Source organism: Schistocerca americana, chromosome 1 (genome assembly GCF_021461395.2).
Source record: "Schistocerca americana isolate TAMUIC-IGC-003095 chromosome 1, iqSchAmer2.1, whole genome shotgun sequence".
NCBI classification, from domain to species: Eukaryota; Metazoa; Arthropoda; class Insecta; order Orthoptera; family Acrididae; genus Schistocerca; species Schistocerca americana.
Window position 1 is genome coordinate 320,246,379 of NC_060119.1, and position 17,915 is coordinate 320,264,293.

The 17,915-nt window shown below is 45.6% G+C and overlaps 1 protein-coding gene across 1 annotated transcript in view; it reads right to left on the minus strand.

Annotated features, from left to right (window-relative positions):
* Positions 1 to 385: 385 nt before the first annotated feature.
* Positions 386 to 17,915, minus strand: part of LOC124598550 (juvenile hormone epoxide hydrolase 1-like) — a 48,108-nt gene continuing 30,578 nt past the window's right edge. Inside the window, exons 4-6 of the mRNA XM_047136008.1 lie at positions 13,313 to 13,515; positions 7,182 to 7,416; positions 386 to 749 (exon numbers count right to left, since the gene is read on the minus strand). Of these exons, the coding sequence (XP_046991964.1) occupies positions 530 to 749; positions 7,182 to 7,416; positions 13,313 to 13,515 (658 nt within the window). The 3' untranslated portion in view covers positions 386 to 529. The remainder of the gene's footprint in view (positions 750 to 7,181; positions 7,417 to 13,312; positions 13,516 to 17,915) is intronic.

The following is a 17,915-nucleotide window of genomic DNA, read 5'->3' on the forward strand; positions in this document are numbered from 1 at the left end:
AACCATTTGGGGGATGGACCCGGACAGATGAGGGGGAAAAGGAGGGAGGAGAGGAAAAGAAAAAAGGGGGAGCCGTTGGAGGGAGGGGAATGAACCCGCTAATATCGTCACATTCTTCAGTGCTCGAGTTAAAATGTTCTTAAAAAAATGCGTGTGAAATCTTATGGGACTTAACTGCCAAGGTCATCAATCCCTAAGCTTACACACTACTTAACCTAAATTATCCTTAGGACAAACACACACACACACCCCTGCCCGAGGGAGGACTCGAACCTCCGTCTGGACCAGCCGCACAGTCCATGACTGCAGCGCCCCAGACCGCTCGGCTAATCCCGTGTGGCAAAATATTCTTCAATTCATACCTTTAAAATGATAACAATAAATGTTGGAGGATTTGACGAACCACATTCGCCTCTTTATTGACATCGATTATTTACAAAATTGCATCCACTGAGAATAATGAACGCAGGCCGGAAAACAGATGGATCGAGCAGCGAGTGCGGTGACGTGGCGCCCCCGTGCGGACGCGTCATCCGCTGCCGCTGCTACTGCGCTGCCGTATCGCCCTGATGGACTCCCAGACGTCGTCGGCGAGCAGCTGGGGCTCCTCGAAGGCGGCGAAGTGCCCGCCCCGCGGCAGGACTGTGTAGCGCACCAGGTTCACGTGCTTGTCGCGCACCAGGGACTCCGGCGTGAAGATTATCTCGTTCACGAACTGCGCGCACGCCGTCGGGGTCACATTTGGAATGCTGAAAAATAAGTAATTACACTCGTGTTGTCTTTAAACACATCCCTCCTCTTTATTCCGTCATCGTGTAAGGGCGCAACGAGAAAACCACGTAAGGTGAACCTCAGTACTCCTAATATTGAAACTTCCTGAACGAATAAAATGACACACTGGGCCGGAACCAGTTTTTCGCGAACAACACTCTTGCCAACATTACTAACGGAACGCGTCTCGCTGGCTGACTCAACCAGATGTAAAAGTGTGAAACCGTAATTTCCCTATAGAAGGTGCTAGCCGTATGTGTAGGGTGGAGAGCCTGTATACAGAGAGAGTGGCCATAGGTGAAGTTGCCCGTGATTGGTTGATTAGCTTTGGCGCCATTTTTCTGCCAAACGTCTCTCGCGCTTCCTATGTTCGCCGTGCTTTTGAGTTGAATTGAAGTTCAGAGGACTTTTGGAAACGATTAAAAGGTATTTGAATTATTGAGAGACTTGTTATGCGTTGTGCATGCATGTTCGATTTAGTTGTATATCGTTTTTAGTGCGTAATTAGCGTTTGCGATCTTAAATACGAGTTGAAATAATGAAGCGTTTTGTGATGAAGTCGGTAGGCCTACATGTTAGTAATTGTACAGAATTGGTTTTGACATCTGTAATTCGTTCTGCAGACGTTTGTAAACGATGCCAGGTTGTGCTGCATTTGGTTGTTTCAATAGAGGCGAAGGTGGATTTCGCATGTTAGCATTTCCACGCAATGGTTGCTGAAACATTATTCGTAGTAAATAATGGTAGGTACTCTTGAAGACAGTTTTTAATAGGCCTACTTACTGTGGGGTAGAACGAATACGGTAGTTTTCTTGTTATATTTGGTCGTTATTACAGTAGCCCACATTTAACATTACCTGATTTTTGTAATCTTTTTCGTTTGTTATCTACGAGAGGTATTCAAGTCGTAAGCAGTTGTTTACTTGTGACATGCAAAAAGTTTGAAGACGTGACAAGAAGTACTAATGCGTCTCACACTTTTTTCATGTCACAAGTAAACAACTGCTTACGACTTTCATTCATCTGACGTAATACAGGTACGTTAAATCTTTAGCGTTATGCACTTCCGATACAAAACAAATTCTATACACTATTTTTTTTATTTACGTTACTTTCATTGCAATGTCTAGTAAACGAACTTTAAAGGAGATAAATGCAAGTAACGAATAATTTTTACAGCCACTGTATCAAATTGTCCTGTGCTGTACGTAGTAGGCTACTATGAGTATATTATAGCTGTAAAGAAAGGCATTTAACGAATGAACTCGCCATATTGTCTTGTGCTTTTGATTCGGTGAGTGTGTACTCCACTACTGGCCAATCAAAAGTCAAAAGTCCCGCCGGCAGTTTGGCAGAAAAATGGCCGCCGTATCGTCCGGTTGGCCACTCTCTCCCTATACAGGCTCTCTAGAGTAGAGCCCGTGAGACCGCGTCTGCAGCGCCATCTGCTTTCTGTAAAGGCTGACGACGGATGTCAACACACAGTAACCCGTAGGGTTTTCTGTTATCATTTGAAGAAAACTGCTGCAGAATCGCATCGACTGCTTGTTAAAACTCTCGGCGAGCATGCTCTTGGGAAAACACAGTGTTTCGAGTGGTTAAAAAAATTCGTAAGTGGTGATTTTGACGTGAGAAACGAAGAGCACGGGCAAACCACCGAAAAAGTTCGAAGACAACGAACTGCAGGCTTTACTCAAACTCAACAGGAACTCGCAGAATAATTGAATGTCACGCAGCAAGCCATTTCTTTTCGGTTGAAAGCGATGGGAAAGGTGCAGAAAATGGGAAAACGAGTTTCGCATGAACTGAATGAAAGACTGCAAGCAAATCGAAAGATCACTTGTGAAATGCTGCTCGCCAGATACAAAAGAAAGTCGTTTCTTCACCGAATAGTGAGAGGTGTTGAAAAATGGATATACACTCCTGGAAATTGAAAGAAGAACACCGTGAATTCATTATCCCAGGAAGGGGAAACTTTATTGACACATTCCTGGGGTCAGATACATCACATGATCACACTGACAGACCCACAGGCACATAGACACAGGCAACAGAGCATGCACAATGTCGACACTAGTACAGTGTATATCCACCTTTCGCAGCAATGCAGGCTGCTATTCTCCCATGGAGACGATCGTAGAGATGCTGGATGTAGTCCTGTGGAACGGCTTGCCATGCCATTTCCACCTGGCGCCTCAGTTGGACCAGCGTTCGTGCTGGACGTGCAGACCGCGTGAGACGACGCTTCATCCAGTCCCAAACATGCTCAATGGGGGACAGATCCGGAGATCTTGCTGGCCAGGGTAGTTGACTTACACCTTCTAGAGCACGTTGGGTGGCACGGGATACATGCGGACGTGCATTGTCCTGTTGGAACAGCAAGTTCCCTTGCCGGTCTAGGAATGGTAGAACGATGGGTTCGATGACGGTTTGGATGTACCGTGCACTATTCAGTGTCCCCTCGACGATCACCAGTGGTGTACGGCCAGTGTAGGAGATCGCTCCCCACACCATGATGCCGGGTGTTGGCCCTGTGTGCCTCGGTCGTATGCAGTCCTGATTGTGGCGCTCACCTGCACGGCGCCAAACACGCATACGACCATCACTGGCACCAAGGCAGAAGCGACTCTCATCGCTGAAGACGACACGTCTCCATTCGTCGCTCCATTGACGCCTGTCGCGACACCACTGGAGGCGGGCTGCACGATGTTGGGGCGTGAGCGGAAGACGGCCTAACGGTGTGCGGGACCGTAGCCCAGCTTCATGGAGACGGTTGCGAATGGTCCTCGCCGATACCCCAGGAGCAACAGTGTCCCTAATTTGCTGGGAAGTGGCGGTGCGGTCCCCTACGGCACTGCGTAGGATCCTACGGTCTTGGCGTGCATCCGTGCGTCGCTGCGGTCCGGTCCCAGGTCGACGGGCACGTGCACCTTCCGCCGACCACTGGCGACAACATCGATGTACTGTGGAGACCTCACGCCCCACGTGTTGAGCAATTCGGCGGTACGTCCACCCGGCCTCCCGCATGCCCACTATACGCCCTCGCTCAAAGTCCGTCAACTGCACATACGGTTCACGTACACGCTGTCGCGGCATGCTACCAGTGTTAAAGACTGCGATGGAGCTCCGTATGCCACGGCAAACTGGCTGACACTGACGGCGGCGGTGCACAAATGCTGCGCAGCTAGCGCCATTCGACGGCCAACACCGCGGTTCCTGGTGTGTCCGCTGTGCCGTGCGTGTGATCATTGCTTGTACAGCCCTCTCGCAGTGTCCGGAGCAAGTATGGTGGGTCTGACACACCGGTGTCAATGTGTTCTTTTTTCCATTTCCAGGAGTGTATTTTGAGAATCGTAAGCGTCGTAAATCGTGGGTGAATCCAGGCAAACCATCGACATCCTTTGCAAAACCAAATCGCTTTGGAAAGAAGACAATGCTCTGTGTTTGGTGGGAACATAAAGGTGTCACCTATTATGAGCTGCTAAACCTGGTGAAACTGTTAACATTGAATGCTACCAACAGCAAATGATCGATTTAAATCGAGCATTACGTGAAGAACGACCGGAATATAGTAAAAGGCAACACAAAATCATATTGTTCCATGATAACGCCCCATCACACACACCAAAACGGGTCAGAGCAACGTTCGAGGCTTTCAGTTGGGAAATACTAGGGCAAGCGGCTGATTCTCCAGACTTGGCTCCGTCCGATTATCATATATTTGGATCACTGGGCCACGCTCTCGCTGAACAACGTTTCAATTCCTATGAAAATGTACGAAAATGGCTCGCTGACTGGTTCACTTCAAAAGAAGAACCGGTTTTTTTGTGTGGCATTCATAGCCTACCGGAGAGGTGGGAGAAATGTATAAACAGCAATTGAGATTATTTTCAATAAATTATTGTTTGTCAGTTTCAAACAACAGACGTGTAGTTATTGCAACCAAATTCCGGTTTCATACTTCTACACCTGGTAAGTAGAAAGGATATAGCGGAGAGCGGATTTACCACTTCCTCCTGTTCGTTACCGTAATACAATCTTATTTCTCACTCTGTAGTGGAGTGAATGCTACAATAAAACTAATTGGTTGAAAGTAGTCAGTCCGGTGTCGCGACGATCGCGCGCCACAAGTGCGCTGCCTTTTTGCATATTTTAAAATAAGTCCAATTATAATCATTATTATTACTATTATGCAAAACTAACTCTTTGCATCAACGATAATACGGTTTCTTGTCACCAGGCGCGCTGCTTTCCAACGACTGCTTGATGCGAAGCCAATTCTTGCTCGAGAATGAAAGTAAACTCAAACGAGTAAAAACAATTTTATGTCATAACGAAAAACTAACAAAGCCAATTCCTTCTTTCCAATGTTATGATTACACCTTTTCTTTTCTTATTGGCAATTTAATGTATCCTTTGCTCGATAGCATTTTACTGTCACTAAAAACTTTCAAATAACAAAACCTACGCAGGGGGGAAAAGGTGACAGACTGTGTTACAGGACCCGAGAAGAGAGGGCAGGGATAAGGCTGACCCACGAAGATAGGACAGGCATTACACCTGATCCCTGAAAGGGAAGATGATGATATGTTAGTCCTGCAAGGTACGTGTGAGAGCCTCTGGATGTTCGGAAAACAGGAAGGACACTGCTAAGGTATCTTTGATTTTGTTATCGACATGTCTCAGTCGATACGACTGTTGCCCGCGAAAGTTAAGACTGGCGCAGAGCTTTATCCTGTTAGGAAGTTACATTACAGTTTATATACCGCTGTTGAGTGAAATCTAACATGTCAGGCGGCCATAGTTAAAACGCAGCTAATCACAGAGATCCAGTATGAGATGTAACTATCTTACAGCAGCAAAACTTAGTATACAAGGGTAATCCCAAAAGTAAGGTGTCCTATTTTTTTTATTAGTACAGAGACCTGTTTATTTCTACAATGGTTTATATAAGTTTACAACTTGAACATTTAGCTATTTCTCGACATAATCACCATTTCTGTCGATGCATTTTTGTAGACGTTGTGGCAGTTTTTGTATGCCCATGTCATACCAGCTCGCCGCCATGCTGTTCAGAGAGTTATGAACCTCTCCTTCACGTCATCGTCGGAGCTGAATTGCTTTCCGGCCAAATGTTCTTTTAAACTTGGGAACAGGCGATAGTCACTGGGCTCCAAGTCAGGACTATAGGGTGGGTGGGTGATTATGTTTCACTGAAACTGTTGTAGAAGAGCAAAGGATTTCCGAGCGATGTGTGGGCGAGCATTGTTATGGAGAAGGTGTACGCCCTTGCTCAACATTCCTCTTCTCCAGTTCTGAATTGCCCGTTTGAGTTGTTTCAGAGTCTCACAGTACCTGTCAACGTTAATTGTGGGCCCAGCGATTCAGCTCCGACGAAGAGGTGAAAGAAGAGATTCCTAACTTTTTGCACAGCATGGTGACGAGCTGGTATGACATGGACATACAAAAATTGCCACAGCGTCTACAAAAATGCATCGACAGAAATGGTGATTATGTCGGACAATAGCTAAATAGCTGTAAACTGATGTAAACCATTGTAGAAAAAAACAAGTCTTTGTACTTATAAAAAAATAGGAGACCTTACATTTGGGATTACCGTCGTATATTTTAATGTATTAACGCAGAACCGATTTACGCCGGGAAAAATTAGTCCAGTTTTGGCCATAAGGTGAAACGTGGTGGGCGCTGTGAATCCGCCGCTTACACAATTTGCTCAGTATGAGTTCCGGAGATGTCGACGAGATGCTGTACAGCGGCAGATTTGCACCTGTTGGCCATAATTGGAACTGTTGTTTTTACAGCGTAAATCTGTTCCGCATTAACGCATTAGCATATATACCAAGTTTCGCTGCCATATGATAGTTACAGCCCACGCTGGACCTCCACGAGTAGCTGCGTTTAATTATAACCACCCGGTACCAACACACTTTCCAACAGCAGTAAAAAATTGTAAGAACTGAGCTTCCTTTCACGAAAAAGAAAGGTAGTAGAAAACAGTTAGTTTATGTTTACACTAAGCTTTACCCTTACTGAAAACATAGACTTATATGAGAGTGAACTAGGTATCACTGACGCCACAGACGATAGTGCTGCTGTGTAAGGGCGACGCCATCTACCACGTAACGATGGCTAAGGAGTACTACATCGTAAGCTAGTTGAAGTTGAGCCACATGACGCGACAGGAATCCCGAGAAGATATTATTGGTTCAAATGGTTCAAATGGCTCTGAGCACTATGGGACTCAACTGCTGTGGTCATCAGTCCCCTAGAACTTAGAACTACTTAAACCTAACTAACCTAAGGACATCACACACACCCATGCCCGAGGCAGGATTCGAACCTGCGACCGTAGCAGAAGATATTATTAACTACGGTTGAGTGTTACTTACGAATCAAGGTTCAAAGCATATTGCGCCTTATTGAAGGACTCGCTGTACAGTCGGACTGAGGTGGTGATGGAGCCAGTGACCCAGTAGATCATGATGTTGTCCAGCAGGTCAGTGAGGGTGTACTTGCGCGTCAGACCACCGTCAGGGAGAGACTTCCAGCTGGGATTCGTCCACGTGGAGAATTTTTCCAGGATGTAGGCAGCCAACGCTGCGGGCGAGGTCTGCAGAGCTATGCCTGAAACAAGGATGCTTACAAACACATCGCATTCAAACACACATAGAGCCACGAGAAAATGTCGTGTGAGTATCGCTCGCGCAAAATAACGTGGCACCAGCGCAGAAAAGCATTGTCGTGGTGAGTGCTGCGTGATTCCAACCCGTAGTTCCAAGGGTGCGGCTGCCTCAACTGACAGTCACCTGCAAACTTCGAGCATGCTCGTTGTTATATCTTTGCTACAAAGTATGACACTGCGATCTTCGCACACCATAGGTGCCAGGAAAGTTCTCCATAGTCGGAGAAAAAAATAGCTCTGAGCACTATGGGACTTAACATCAATGGTCATCAGTCCCCTAGAACTTAGAACTACTTAAACCTAACTAACCTAAGGACATCACACAACTCCCAGTCATCACGAGGCAGAGAAAATCCCTGACCGCGCCGGGAATCGAACCCGGGAACCCGGGCGTGGGAAGCGAGAACGCTACCGCACGACCACGAGCTGCGGACATAGTCGGAGGTGGACATATAATTTCCATGTGACACATATTCTATATTTTACGTAGTCAGTATCATAGGAAACGACATTCTCACTATGCTAAATTTTTGAACCCCTTTTTTGAGTTTTTCTAGCGTGCCGTTCGAGAGTGGAACGGTAGAGAGACGGCTTGAAGGTGGTTAATTGAACCCTCTGCCAGGCACTTTATTGTGAATAGCAAAGTAATCACGTAGATTTAGATGTAGGTGAAATTTCCTTTGTACAGCACTATGGTCGTTTCTTGTCTTGCTTTGAATGACCCATTGTTATCTTTTGTTTGTGTGACTATTTCTTTTTTATCCTTACACTGGAGAGAAACTATCACTGTCTTTCAACGTTCATATTCGTCTTATTGGTCATACAGACAAACACGTTAATACGAGCACTTGCAGACTCGCTGGCTGTATCTTAAAAGTTACTCGAAGTATACACGGTCCAGTCACCTGCCAAAAGCCTGAATAATCGTCTTTTGCAGCGCGCACGTGCAGGAAGAGTGTCACTGAGGTTCTAGAAAGTGCCGACAGGGATGTGGAGGCATGCCGACTCCAGTACCATGGGCACTGCACTAGGTTTATCGGCTGTGGATCACGTCCGAACAGCCCAGTCGAGGTGGGCCCACAGATTCTCGATTGGGTTTAAATTCAAAATGTTTGGTGGAGAGGGAGAACGGTAAACGCATCCTGATGCTCTTCAAACCACGTACATACACTGTCAGTTGTGTGACCCGTTACTTTGTCCTGCTGGTAGATACCACTGTGACGAGGAAAAACAAACTGCATGTAGGTGTGGACATGGACCCTCAAGGGTAGATGAATACTGCTGTTGATCCAGTGTTCCTTCTAGAATGACGAGATCACACAGAGAATACGACGAAAACATTCCCCAGACCGTAGCACTCCCTCCTCCAGCCGGGTCTCTTCCAATTATAGTTGCAGGGTGTTTGCTTTCAGACTATTTAACGCTGATGGGGTATAAACGTGTTTCATTTGAGAAGGTCACCTGTCTGTACTCAGTGGATGTCCTGTTGCGGTATTGGTGTGCAGATTCCAGCCTTCATCGTCAGTGAACAGCAGTCAACATGGTTGCATGAACCAGACGCCTGTTGTGGAGGCCCATAAACAACAACATTCACTGAACAGTCATTGAGGAGACACTGTTGGTAGCCTCTTGGTTCATCTAGGCAGTCAGTTGCTTAACAGTTGCAAATCTGTTCACCTGTACGCGTCCCCACAACTGTCGTTCACCTCTGTCATATGTGGCCTATGGTGCACCATAGCACCATCAGCACTGGTTTGCATAATGCCATTTTGCCTTGCATGCGAAAAGTTCACAAACTTACTCGTTTCGGAAATGCTTCCATCCTAGGCGTGAAAGACAATGATCATACGCTTTTGCACGTCAGGTGTTTCGTTCCATTTCGGCATTACTTCGACGATGACGACTGCAGTGTTTTCCACGCCCCCCCCCCCCCCCCCATCTCTCCCCCAACATACTTCATATAGCCTCCACTGCTAGTGCTGCCACCTAATGTCAATGAATGATTATTACACATTGATATCGAACGAGGGCGATGGTTGCTTTAACGTGACCGGGCCGTGTAAGTTTGTGCACAGATTTCAGCTGTCAAAATGCAGCCTCTTTATTGCTCACTGGTCGTTCGCAATGGAGCCCCCACCACTGCCACTTTCCCCTTCCCCATCACGCCGTCTGCACAGGTATGAGCCAAGTTGTTTCGTCCACAGTGTATGAGAGTACTGATTTGAACAATGGAATCTGTTGGGAAGAGACACAAATACACAGATTATTGTAGCCAGAAATAGCTGCTGTATTATCCTGTAATAGAAATGACTGTGTGATGGGCGGTGCAGCGCATCCTTTCAGATGGAAGGTCACGTGTCTGGATGCGGTGTGCCGCTTGTTGCAGTTATTCTTCGGCGTACAGAGCACAAATCCCACGCTCATGGTCGCTGAGAGTACGTGAAGGAACTTGCCCCCCTTCTTGCAGAGGTGTACCGTAGGTCTCTAGAAGAGCGTAGCGTTCGAAAGGATTGGAAAAGGGCACAGGTCATCCCCGTTTTCAAGAAGGGACGTCGAACAGATGTACAGAGCTATAGCCCTATATCTCTAACGTCGATCAGTTGTAGAATTTTGGAACACGTATTATGTTCGAGTATAATGACTTTTCTGGAGACTAGAAATCTACTCTGTAGGAATCAGCATGGGTTTCGAAAAAGACGGTCGTGTGAAACCCAGCTCGCGCTATTCGTCCACGAGACTCAGAGGGCCATAGACACGGGTTCACAGGTAGATGCCGTGTTTCCTGACTTCCGCAAGGCGTTCGATACAGTTCCCCACAGTCCAGAACGCAGCATGTCATTCTCAATGGAGAGAAGTCTTCCGAAGTAAGAGTGATTTCAGGTGTGCCGCAGGGGAGTGTCATAGGACCGTTGCTATTCACAATATACATAAATGACCTTGTGGATGACATCGGAAGTTCATTGCGGCTTTTTGCAGATGATGCTGTGGTGTATCGAGAGGTTGTAACAATGGAAAATTGTACTGAAATGCAGGAGGATCTGCAGCGAATTGACGCATGGTGCAGGGAATGGCAATTGAATCTCAATGTAGACAAGTGTAATGTGCTGCGAATACATAGAAAGATAGATCCCTTATCATTTAGCTACAAAATAGCAGGTCAGCAACTGGAAGCAGTTAATTCCATAAATTATCTGTGAGTACGCATTAGGAGCGATTTAAAATGGAATGATCATATAAAATTGATCGTCGGTAAAGCAGATGCCAGACTGAGATTCATTGGAAGAATCCTGAGGAAATGCAATCCGAAAACAAAGGAAGTAGGGTACAATACGCTTGTTCGCCCACTGCTTGAATACTGCTCAGCAGTGTGGGATCCGTACCAGATAGGGTTGATAGAAGAGATAGAGAAGATCCAACGGAGAGCAGCGCGCTTCGTTACAGGATCATTTAGTAATCGCGAAAGCGTCACGGAGATGATAGATAAACTCCAGTGGAAGACTCTGCAGGAGAGACGCTCAGTAGCTCGATACGGGCTTTTGTTAAAGTTTCGAGAACATACCTTCACCGAGCAGTCAAGCAGTATATTGCTCCCTCCTACGTATATCTCGCGAAGAGACCATGAGGATAAAATCAGAGAGATTAGAGCCCACACAGAAGCATACCGACAATCCTTCTTTCCACGAACAATACGAGACTGGAATAGAAGGGAGAACCGTCAGGTGGCTTGCGGAGTACGGATGTAGATGTAGATGTAGAACTGTCGCGAGTCGACATATGATTGCTGACGTACCAGCTACGAAATGTTTCCCACGGAGGAAGTAGTTGTGGCTGCTACAAGCGTTGTTATTAAGAATAATAACAAATTATATCTCTTCATGAACGAGAACTTTGGGAAAATAAATCTATACATAACATCTGAGGGTAGCCATGCGGCCTGAGGCGCCTTGCCACGGTTCGCGCGGCTCCCCCCGCCGGAGGTTCGAGTCCTCCTTTGGGCATGGGTCTGTGTGTTGTCCTCAGCGTAAGTTAGTCTAAGTTAGATTAAGTAGTGTGTAAGCCTAGGGACCGATGACCTCAGCAGTTTGGTCCCATAGAACTTACCACAAATTTCCAATTTTCCAATAACAACTGATGTATCCTGGAACAACGGATACGCCATTTGTATTTGTTGCGGACGTGGCTTTCGGTTCACCTAAGAACGAGATGCGATCTTTTGCAGTAAGAGTTTTATCTCTGGACAACAGAGCCCTTATTACCTTGTTGATGCAGCAAGACATCTTACTGAACGTACACTGCCCGACGAAAAAAGTAAAGTACCCTGAATGGGAGGAGGTTAGGAAATGAAACTTCACGATTTGAGAGCGTAGGTGATGTTTCAGAGATTAGAAAATAGAGCCAAATTTACAAAGAACTTGGCAGTACCAGCCCAGTTATCAGTATGAAGTTTCAACTCTTCTGGCCAGGATTCATTCAGAGATTCGATTGGGAAGCACATCATAAAGCCGTTGCATACCTTCACGATGCAAGCTGACCCACAACTGTTGTAACTAGTCCTTGACATCATGGATACTGGCACTGGGGCAGAGTTGACGCCCGAGATGTTCTGACACATGTTCAACCAGGGACAGATCTGAGGATCTAGCTGACCTCGGCAGTACCTGAAATCACGTACACAGCTCAAAGAGACACGGACCATGTGTAAATGAACACTGTCCTTTTTAAAAGTGTCGCTACACTCCTGTCGCATGGGAAGTAATACACGAGGACGCAGAATGTCTTTGACGTACCATTGAGCCGTCGAGTTCCCTTAGTCATTCGTGACCTGAAGTTATATCCGATGCTGCTCACCACATGATGCCAGAATTATCACCAGTATGCCTCTCTAAAGCACTGGAAGAAAGGGACCTCTCCCCAGGCCGGCGCCATACTCATCCACGGTACTGATAGACTGCGATTCACCACTGAACTCATTGCGACGCCATCCATCAACCGTCCAGGCCTTCCGCTCGTGGCACCACTTCAGACACAGGATTTGAGGTGTGCAGCGGGCGAAACATAGTACAATGAACTGTACACTTATTCGAGCTGTGCTTGAACGACAGATATGGGTGCGTCATTCAGTTGTGTGCCACAAATCGCATGGGGTGGTCAGTGTTGGGGCATTGTTGGGAGCACCACCGTCTGCGTTTCTCTCTCGGCTGTCTCGTCAAGGGAACCTGCAACAATGGCCGCTGTGCAGAGAATCAGTGCTGCTCTAGACGTAGTCGCGCTGTCCATGTGGATGCTTGCCTTGCAATAAACGAACCGTTTCCTGGCTAAAGCACGCGACGTGACTGTGCGATCGTGCTCGGCAAGCGAAAGTATGTCTGTCCTATCGGGCGCTGGTCGCGTGGAAGGCATTGAGTAAGGCACTGCTGAGCCGGTCGATTCATTGTTCCTATGACAGCCGTGGGATCCCGAACAACGAATGAAGCAGTAGCAAGGAATGGTAAACGGCAGTCTCGATAGGCTACGATCCTGCACTTGTCCAATTCTAATACATACAAGTAGATGTTTTCTCTTTTACACGACACACTGCATAGTCTTCTGCCAAACATCCAACATTCAAATGCGATTTGCGACTAGGAAACTAGTTGCGTAATCTTTGCTTGTATACAGAACGTACTTTGTGCATTTGCTTATCCCAGCGTGTGATACACTTCATGCGATTCTGGCACTTGTTACATGCTGCGTGCCGTCTTTGTGTTGATATTGTAATGGCCGGTAGCTTAAACTTCTAAACAAAATAAAAAATCTTATTCTATTGATCGCCTATACGTATAAAAAAATAAAACTTACCGATAGTGTCTGGTTTGGATGACTGAATGTGCATGTAGCCCGACTCCTCTAACAAGTGGGCGAACATTTTCTCGCTGAGAGGATAAACTTTATCGACGTACTGTTCTTCGACGATGAGCGTAGGCCAGAAGCTGCCGAGTATCCTCTTCAAAGTACTCGTCGCTGTTTGCGAGAAACACAGGTTGGAGTGGTAGCCTAATACTCTGAAATGTAGATCATGTAATTTATTAGAGTATAACGGTGAGTGAACATTTCGCAAATACAGACTGTCAAATTTTTTAGAACAAACTTCCTTTTAAAGGTGAACATCGACTCGTATTCATCGAAAATAATGTGTAATATCACCTAAAAACGTATGCCATCCAGAAAATAGTCTTTTAAAGACAGGTGTATAATGAAAGTTGAATAATAGTCATCTAGGGTTCATAGGACAACTAAAAATAAAGTCACCTTACAAATTACGCCATCATTTTCTTTTCCCCGTATCCCCTGTATTTTATGTAGCACCAAGTACTTTATTCAGTTGGAGCCAGTTTCTTTCTTCTCACGCAGTTGCAATTCGATGCCACCCAGGCATTTCAGATTTTTATCCTCACTTTTCGTTTTCTGTCGCTTCTTTCATTTGTGAAGCATCTTCAGTGGTCTATCATACATGTTTGTTTTTGTATGTATAATAAGTACATCATGCATTAGTTACAAGTATGTTAATATGTTACGTTCTCTCATGTCACTCTCCTGTTTTCCATGTTAGAAGCGAGTTTTGCAGCACAAGTTTCGTGGCGTTAAATTATCGTTCGGAAATCGTAAATAACACCAAACGATAATTTAATCTCACGAAAGATATGCTGCAAAATTTGTTTCTAACCTGAAAAACAAAGGAATGACATAAGAAAACCTAACATCTTAACACACTTGTAGCTAATAAATAATGCATTCAATATCTATACAAAAACAGACATGTATTGTAGGCCACTGAAGGTGCTTCATAAATAAAAGAAGCGAAACAGGTACAGCAAAACTGCCTTTCAGTTGAAACTTCCTGGCAGATTAAAACTGTGTGCCCGGCCGAGACTCGAACTCGGGACCTTTGCCTTTCGCGGTCAAGTGCTCTACCATCTGAGCTACCGAAGCACGACTCATGCCCGGTACTCGCAGCTTTACTTCTGCCAGTATCCGTCTCTTACCTTCCAAACTTTACAGAAGCTCTCCTGCGAACCTTGCAGAACCAGCACTCCTGAAAGAAAGGATACTGCGGAGACATGGCTTAGCCACAGCCTGGGGATGTTCCCAGAATGAGATTTTCACTCTGCAGCGGAGTGTGCGCTGATATGAAACTTCCTGGAAGATTAAAACTGTGTGCCCGGCCAAGAATCGAACTCGGGACCTTTGCCTTTCGCGGGCAAGTGCTCTACCATCTGAGCTACCGAAGCACGACTGACGCCCGGTACTCACAGGTTTACTTCTGCCAGTATCCGTCTCCTACCTTCCAAACTTTACAGAAGCTCTCCTGCCCGCGAAAGGCAAAGGTCCCGAGTTCGAGTATCGGCCGGGCACATAGTTTTAATCTGCCAGGAAGTTTCATATCAGCGCACACTCCGCTGCAGAGTGAAAATTTCATTCTGCCTTTCAGTTATTTGCAGAGACAGAACATACCTCCATGGCAGTGTTTATACTGATTGTCTGTCATGTTCGCTCGAAGTTGAGCAACTGGATGCCGTTCCGTTTCCAAAAATCATCGTCATCACTTTTAGTCTGTTCACAGTTTGATAGTATTTCATTACGTCTTCCTTAGTTTTTATTTGCCATTTGGTTATTTTTCGTACATTGGGCATTCCATACTCTGGCGCTTCGTTTCTATTTTTTTTCTTATTTTATCTAAACTCTTGTCTCATCACCTGTCACATTTAAATGGAAGAGTACGTCAACGCCATTCTCAAGGCGCATAAGAAGTGAGAAGATGGAGAAGAGAAGACGGCTATCCACAAGAACTTTCTAGTCAACTTTTTTCTTCAATTCTGCCGTTACAGAAGTAAGCTGGATCGGAATATTCCTCGTCGTGAAAATAAACGAACATCATGTACAATTTCGTGATTTATACTTCGTTCCTTTTGTGATCTCCATACAATTTTATTATTTGTAAATTAATATCGGTGAAAAGACGCATTTTGTGAAACTCATAATTGACAGATATTTATCCCACATTAGAAAAGCAGATAAGAAAGTGGCTTTTGCCTGGCTCGCCTCTTTGCTTAGACTGGGCCGGTCTCTTGGGAAATGGAATAAACTGGCGGAGAAGCGCGCGGCAGGGTGGGGGCACAGTATCGTATTACAAGGTCGACCGTTGTTTTCTTTTTGGATGATCTTTGTACGTGCAATTAAAGACAAAACAAGATATCAACAGTGTCAGTCACAGGCAGATTTTGCAACAGGCGTAGCATGCAGGCTACCACCATGCAGGGCCATGAAAAGGCGCTTCACTGCGAGATCTGCATTTCCTGCTCTGTTATGCATTAAAGACGCTGACCCCACGGTCGCGTTTCTATACGGTATTTTAACCTTAAATACGCAATAACCGATAAACTCAATACTGACGGACATTTCTTCCATCTTTCACATCAGGCTTCTTCAAATGGTTCAAATGGCTCTGAGCACTATGGGACTTAACTTCTGAGGTGATCAGTCCCTTAGAACTTAGAACTACTTAAACCTAACTAACCTAAGGACATCGCACACACCCATGCCCGAGGCAGGATTCGAACCTGCGACCGTAGCGGTCTTGCGCGGTTCCAGACTGTAGCGCCTAGAACCGCTCGGCCACCCCAGCCGGCCAACAGGCTTCTTGCCCGAATCTAATAAAGCTCAAGAGTCTATCTGCTAGGTCACGTAGGACACCGAAGGTCATCTTGTTCAAAATGCAGTTGTATGTATGACTGATCAATCTAACAGTCTAGTGCGCGAAAGTTCAACATTAACGTAGTAGAAAAAATTATTTTGCTGTGTAATAACAGCTTATATTTACGGTCGGAATTTATAGAATATAACCACCTCCGCCCCCCATCACTTACTTTTGGGGGAGGGGGTAGTGGAAGGGGGTCAGATTTTTCATGGTCTCCATAAATCGATTAAGGGAAATGTTGGGGGTGTTCATTTGAAAAGGACACAAGCATTTCCTCTACCCTCTCTCAATGTGAGCTCGTACTCCGTGCCAAACGACTCGTCTTCGACGGTACTTCAACCCCCAACTTCCCTCATAGCTGCTCTGCGCTATCTGACACGCATGTGACCACTTATGGGTCTCTAAACAGGTGTCGAAATAATAAAAAAAAATTGTGTAAGTTACTTTATTGTTGAAAAGTTTCAAAACGCATTTGTATAGTTAAATGTTCACCGTAATATGACATGATTATTGTATAGGCTCACGACGAGGAAGAATCACACACAAATTTAATTTAATCGCATACTCGATCAATGATAAAATAGTGGCAGCGTTCAAGACAAGAAGCAGTCGACCCAAATATTTTGCTACCGTGAAGAAGTAAATGGAGCTGAATAACTGTGAAAATCAAACGGGGGCATGAAATTACAGTTTCAAGACTGTTCTCTAGCGTTCTGACAGAACCTCTTAAACTATAAGAAGCGCGTACTATAGCAATTCCTTGGAGCTCAGCTCGTCACTGTTTGCTTATGGAGTACATCTTCCTCTTATGTGTAAATCAAGCTCTTAAATATATGATGATATTGCACAAGAAGTGGCTCTGCAGTTGTGGAGGGCCGTTTAACAGGTAATTTTTAATATTTGCTAAATAACTGCGTTACTCATTGGAACACGTAACACGTGATTTTGCAGCAATAACAGAAATTGTATTTTCTCACTGTTACTACACACTGAGGTGACAAAAGTCGTAGGATACCTCCTAACATCGTGTCGGACTTCCTTTTATTCGGGTTAGTGCCGCAGCTCGTCGTGCCATAGACTGAACAAGTCGCTGGAAGTCCCCCATGCAGGAATACGGAGCCTTGCTGCCTCTATAGCTGTTCACAATTGCACAAGTGTTGCCGATGAGGGGACTGATGACCTCAGATGTTAAGTCCCATAGAGCTCAGAGAGCTTTTTTTTTTTTTTTTTTTTTTTTTTGCCGATGCAAGGTTTTATACACTAACTGGCCTCTCGATTGTATCCCATATGTATTCGATAGTATTCATGTCGGCCGATCTGGGTGGCCAAAGCATTAGCTCGAATTGTCCAAATTGTTCTTCAAACCAATCGTGAACAATTGCAGCCCGGTGACATGACATCGTTGTTTGAGAACATGAAGTCCATGAATGACTGCAAACGGTCTTTAAGTAGTAGAAATAACAATTTCCACTGAATGGTTGATGCAGTTGGACCAGACGATCCAATCCATTCCATGCACACACGGCCCACACCATTATGCAGCCACCACCAGATTGCACAGTGCCTTGTTGACAACCAGGGTCCATGGCGTCGTAAGGTCTGCGCCATACTCGAACCCTACCATCAGCTCCTAGCAACTGAAATCAGGACTCGTCTGAGCAGGCCACGGTTTTCCAGTCGTCTAGCATCCAGCGGATATGGTAATGA